Below are 6,150 nucleotides of genomic sequence, written 5' to 3' on the forward strand. Positions count from 1 at the left end.
TAGTCGGTAGTCATAGAAAGGACTAAGGAGCTCAGAGGGGCGCATACTTTTGCGTCGCGACAGCCGTGTGTCATTTCAGCGAGACGCCATCTGGCATTTCAATGCATTATTTCAGCCGGCAAAATGCCTCCTGATATGCAAAACCAGATCTCGGTTCGAGCTACTCTTTTGCCGCGCCTCTCCCACTTTCGTTGTCTCTCTCATTCTCTCTTCATCCTTTCCCGCCGCGGCCACAGTCGTCTCGTTTCATCGTCTCCTCCGCCTTTTCTTTCTCCTCTTGCTTCTGTTTTTGGTATCCTCTTCCCTTGATCAGTAGCCGTGGACTCGACTTTCGTGTCGCCTTATTGCCGTTGCTCTTGCGACGAGACTACGGTCTCGTTCCTCTTACCTTTTGAAAGCCGCACTGTCGTTCTGCAGCACCTCTCGATACTTCTCCCTTCTTTTGCTTTCTCTGGAGACCACCCGGTAGAGACAATATACGGGTCAAACGAGAATCAGTTCTCATCATTTAGAACGATTTGATAAATAGTGCGAACTGATAAAAAGAACAATGAGACGATATTATATGGAAAAGACAGTTTTGTTGAAATATCTAAAAATTTAAATATAAATTAAGACTAAAAGAAAAATAAGAAGCGTTAACTGTGTCAAAATTAGATGTTAGAATAATAATTCTAATATGTAATTAATTTTAAATACATTTAGTCTTGCTTGCTCGTTGATTACTTTCGAACTTGCAACACAATCACTAAAATAATATTAATCTTACAAGTAAATTAAATTTGATCGTTGATTTGAACAACTATTGATCTAATTTTTTAGTTAGATATAGATCTGAAAATAATTTTGTTAGACGATCATAATAATTGTGTAACACTCAAACTAATTTCTAGAATATCAATATTTTTTGCAAGCATTGCTCATTATGCTTGAGTTTCCTGTAATTATTTTGATGATCCAACAAAATTATTTTTGTTGTGTATGATAGGTAAGGAGTTCCTCTGATGAAAAAATTGTGCACTTCAAGAAGAACAATTTTTTAGATACTTCAGCAAAATCATCTTTTATGGAAATGATGTGTCAATAAATTTCCTGTAATCAAAGTGCGAAATTTTTATTAAATTAACCGTTATCTACCCATATGTCTTTCATATAAATCTATGTGTATTGTGTTTCATTAATTAATTCAGCGATAACATCAATCGCAAAATGAAAAAATACTTGCATTCCTTGAATCATTCTCAAATGAAATATTTCTTGCAATTGTCGTTATGTTCAAATGCGATAGAGATTCGTACTGCATACTTCGAATTGCAGTCAGCAGATACAGCAGATACTAGAGCGGAAGATAACTATGGAGTATTCGAGTTAGCTTCGCGCAATCGTAAATAAGCGTATCGAACTCGTGCACTACCGACGACTGATCATTATCCCACGCTTATTAAGAATTATTACGAGCGTTATGTTGTATCGCGAAGGCACGCTGGGAACTTCTCTTCCTTGCTCGACTTGCATTTGCGTAACTTCTTAATAGCATTGTTTTAAGAAAATTAATTTAAAGTACAATAATGTGAGACTAAATCAGAATTCGTTCCAATAACTTTTTTTGTGATCTCGTAATAATTTTTTATTATTATAACATAGAAACAAAATATTTATCTATTTTATTGAAAATAATACAATCATAATTTTTATTAACAAGGAAAACTATTAATTTAATGTATTTTATTGATATTAAATTAGATTCTAAAGGAAGTAAATTGCAATCTCTTTTTATTAAATTAATATTTTTATTCTTTACTTTTCAATTTCGTGATTGCAATAAACCTGTTATATTATTCTATAACTAATGTCTGTTTCTTCCTGTTCGATACAGCCCATTGGACCGTGAACGTCAAAGCAACTACACCTTCCTCGTGGTTGCCACGGACAGCGGCATGTATGATGCGAAAAGTACATCGATACCCATCGAGATCATCATCAGCGACATAAATGATAACGCGCCAATTTTCGAGGAGTACCCTTTTCGGACACGCGTGCCCATCAGTACGAAGCCAGGTCAGAACATTCTCCGAATATCAGCTAAAGATGCTGACGATGGTGTAAACGGTGATATCGTATACTCATTGATAAACGAGCAAGAGAAACCAAAATTTCGAATACATCCTAGTACTGGTGAAGTAACGGCAAGCCTATCATTGTCGCAAGATAATGGCAAAACGTACTATCTGGAGGTGTTGGCTCAGGATAAGGGTAATCCGCCGAAGAGCGCTAAGGGTTTAATTGAGCTTCAAGTCGGCCACCTCGCGGACCTGACGCCCAGCTTGAAATTTCAGAATGACACATACAATGTCATTATTCAGGAAAATTCAGCGACTGGCACGGAAATAGTTAAAATTACCGCGGTACGTACCGATGGCAGGAAACAGCGCGTCACATATTCGATCGCGTCCGGAAACAATTATAATACCTTTGCGATCGATGAAGACACTGGTCTGTTGCGCGTCAATGATCCTACCAGGTTGGACGCGGAATTTTGGAATGACATGACTGTAAAATCCAATAACGAATTGTCAGGCGACACGGGGCGCATGAATTCATGGGGTAGATCTTTAGAGGGGCAGCAGCCGAAGGAGATACCTAGAGAAAGCTCAAGGCACATTCTCAATGTGATAGCGAGGAGCCAAGAAGTTTTGGAAGCATATGTCAAAGTAATTATCAGGATATCCGATATCAACGATAATCCACCAATCTTTACGCAAACACAGTACTCGGCTACTGTACTCGAAGGCAATACCAAAGGAGATTTTGTCGTGAAGGTAAGAAAACTTTTTACGATCTAACATTGCCCTGATATTATATTACATTCTAATATTATATTATTAAAATATAATATTTATATTTATATTTAATATATTACAGCTCTTTACATAACGAAACTAATTAAAGTACGAATCATATGTGATATGAAAATCTATAAGGAAATTATTTTTATAACAGGGTTTAAGAAAAAGTTTAAAAAAAATATGACATAATTAGAATCCAAAGGTGCAAATGAATTTATTTGTACTTTTTTGTCTTAACAAAGTTTAGATATAAGAATAGATAATATGATAAATATATTAAAAATGTGTTAAACGCACAAATTTATATGTCAATACTTGCTGCCGTAGCTTTCAGCAAGTGATGCCGATCAAGGATTAAATAATAGAATCTTATATCATATTGTGGATGGTAATCCGGATAATGCCTTCACCATAAGTCCACCATACAGCGGAATCGTTCGGACCAATATAGTCCTAGATCGTGAGATCCGTGAGAAGTACAGATTGACTATCATCGCAACGGACCAAGGAAACCCACAATTAACCGGTACCGCTGCATTGAGCGTACGGGTAATCGACGTCAATGACAATCAGCCTACCTTCCCGAAACACAGTATCATTTCAGTCTCTGAAGGTAAGTCATAAGAACCATGCTGTTGAATTTTGAAAGAGTTTTTAAACTTTATGAAATAATAGAACAAGATAAAACATCAAGTCTGTTCACATTGCTTGAAATACCTAAAAATTTTTGCACTTAAAATGAAATAAATATATATTCGAGTGTTTCTTAAAGTAGATTCTGACAATGAATGCAAAAAGTGCAAGCAACGCAAACAAACTTATGATTATATATGGTTATGAAAAAATTACCCTATAATATAATTAATCTATTCTCAAATAAACATAATATTAGCACAAATAGCCTGTGTTATGCTTTAGTATTTAATACGATTCTAGGGCTTGTTGTGCCATCAGTTTGTTCATTGAGTATACGGTCTCTACATTTCTCAAATTGAGGCACCATTTCTTCGAGACTTTTGTCACCGTCTATGATCATAACCGGTGCCGGTAAAGAAAATAGAGTTTGTCTGTAGAGCCAGTCATCGTGGATCTCGTGAATTTGTTTTAGATACTCCAACGGCACAGAATCCTCTTCTCTGCGCGCACGTGCTTGCATTCTTTGAAATACGACTTCAGGCGTTGTCCTCAAATATACTAAATTACAGACACAAAAAAGAATACAATTTAATGAAAGGAGAAAATTGCGTTTTATATAAGAATATTTTGCTTAATTGATAGAGATATATATACTTATTAAATCTGCCCTTATATTCGTATTTTCCATGCACCAATTATACCAATCTTCTAAAACTATCGCTTCTACATTCTGTATCATGTGCGTGCGCTTCATGTTTTCTAGGAAACATCTTGCGCTAAACACGGACCTTTCCATAACTTTATAAGGCGATGGTGTAGCCATAGTATGTAATTGTAGCCTAGTCAACTGAACGTATGATTGAAACAAGAAGGCGTAATGTACTGGATCCTTATAGAAAAAATCCTAAAAATATTATCAATATTTATTTTTGTTTGGTATTAATACACTCATATCAATAAATATTTATTCAGATAGCTATACTAGTCTTAGTCTATAATCTTGCTTTAAGAAACCTTAAGACATAAGTCGAAAGAGATTAAGAACAATAATTTCTATCTTCAATATTTTTTTTGCGCAGTCTTAGGCTTTAATCGTTAGACTTAAACGAATTGAGCAAAACCGAATTCTAATGGTCTAAAAATATAAGTTCTATGGCCGATATATTGTCATTTACATCTTACAATTTATAGCTTACGGCTTCATAAAGCAAGGTTGTGCCCGATTTCTTCACTCCTAGATAACTTTATCCAAGAGATATCTTCCAGATTATAATGGAGATATCTTCTGGATAAAGTTATCTGCAACTTATCTGGAAGTGAAGAAATTGAGTATTAGCTTTAGGAGGCGTCGAGTGCTTGTCGCCCGGTGCGATTGACTCGCGATCTGTAAATCCGGGTTCAATCCCCTGCGTCCATATACGCGTTTTTTCGCGTTTAAGGAAATGATTCCATCTAGCGATTAAGAGATCTTTGATCACCATTCGGATCCGATGTTAAACTATAGGTCTCATATATCAATGGAGATATGTATGGATCCCCCAAAATATGTTATTTTTAAAAGAACTTACCAACAAATTTACTCCAGCCACGTCTCGCCACAAATCCACTGGCTCTTGTAAAATTGTTGCATTGTTAAAGTTCTGGAAATGATTCAAGAACGTTGTTTTACCACTTCCTATATTTCCTTCTATGCAGATCGTAAACGGATTGTTGTAAAGTTTCGTTGAAAGCATTTCCATGATACAGTTATTTTTTACTGAAACAGTACAGTGTTTCTAATGTAAGCTAATTGCGCAAGATTTTAATTTTATATTGTCATAGGATGATATTAATGATCATTAATAATAAATTTTTTGAGAAACTGCTAATCAAACAATCTACTAAATCAGTTTTCAGATCGTTGTAGTTTATTGCGTTTTACGAGATACAAAATATCAGGATATCATAATTAATATCTATAGTAATTATCTCGATGCTGATTAAGCTCCCTTTTACAACAGCAACTTATTGATTTATGTAGACAATGCGTAACTTCTTGAGGTTATCGGCAAGATACCTTTATGTCGCTTCTTATATCTTCCGTAATATTCTTCATGTGATACTAAAACTCGCTGAAAAACCCGCGTTGTAGACACATAGGCTGTTCGATGATAACGAACTGCGACGCACGACAGACGCTGACCAAGACAGCCAAGAGACATGTTTCCCGCCGAAAGAACTCGTCGCCATGTTTGTACGTCACAAAATGGGGAACCGGCTCGCCATCTGTTCCTTCACACTGCGGTGTCGGTGCTATCAGCTGGACACCGCGCAATGCTTGCGCAGTAAAGTTATGACGATGAAATAAGTATACATAAAATATACAAAAGACTCGAGGAAAAATGCCGCGAACGCTAAATCATAAACAATCCAGTAAAACTTTTTTCTTTTGGCAAGATGTAATTTAATTATATTAACAATTGGGCTATTCGACTTACACTTTTTTTACACTTTTTATACTTAAAATGAGATAGATATATATTTGGCACTGAAAAGAGAGAGAAAACGAAGATGCTAAGTGTAAAAAATGTAAGCAAGTCGAACAAACCTAATATATTTAATAATTTTATTGAATATAAAAATACTTTTATTAAATATATTGTCAATATAGCCAAATTTTATATTTTTA

The 6,150-nt window shown here is 35.3% G+C and overlaps 2 protein-coding genes across 2 annotated transcripts in view; one reads left to right on the forward strand and one right to left on the reverse strand.

The window, feature by feature from the left end:
* The window catches only part of LOC108693898 (protein dachsous), a 72,467-nt gene that overhangs the window by 52,733 nt on the left and 13,584 nt on the right, over positions 1-6,150 (forward strand). Inside the window, exons 12-13 of the mRNA XM_018203096.1 lie at positions 1,877-2,819; positions 3,174-3,459. Of these exons, the coding sequence (XP_018058585.1) occupies positions 1,877-2,819; positions 3,174-3,459 (1,229 nt within the window). The remainder of the gene's footprint in view (positions 1-1,876; positions 2,820-3,173; positions 3,460-6,150) is intronic.
* On the reverse strand, positions 3,754-5,692 carry LOC108693899 (deoxynucleoside kinase-like). Its single transcript, XM_018203097.1, has 4 exons — positions 5,539-5,692; positions 5,051-5,238; positions 4,137-4,386; positions 3,754-4,040 (listed from the first exon to the last, which is right to left on the reverse strand). Exons 1-4 carry the CDS (start codon positions 5,681-5,683, stop codon positions 3,754-3,756), a joined length of 870 nt encoding a protein of 289 aa, XP_018058586.1. The 5' UTR covers positions 5,684-5,692.

Source organism: Atta colombica, unplaced genomic scaffold (assembly GCF_001594045.1).
Source record: "Atta colombica isolate Treedump-2 unplaced genomic scaffold, Acol1.0 scaffold110, whole genome shotgun sequence".
NCBI lineage: Eukaryota > Metazoa > Arthropoda > Insecta > Hymenoptera > Formicidae > Atta > Atta colombica.

What these genes read in the sequence shown, in the direction of transcription:
- LOC108693899 (XM_018203097.1), bottom strand. Translation starts at nt 5,683, where the DNA reads ATGTCTCTTGGCTGTCTTGGTCAGCGTCTGTCGTGCGTCGCAGTTCGT. An exon ending in ATATAAGAAGCGACATAAAG is followed by an intron (nt 5,239 to 5,538) that starts GTATCTTGCCGA and finishes GTACTGTTTCAG; the next exon opens with TAAAAAATAACTGTATCATG. An exon ending in TATAAGGGCAGATTTAATAA is followed by an intron (nt 4,041 to 4,136) that starts GTATATATATCT and finishes TCTGTAATTTAG; the next exon opens with TATATTTGAGGACAACGCCT.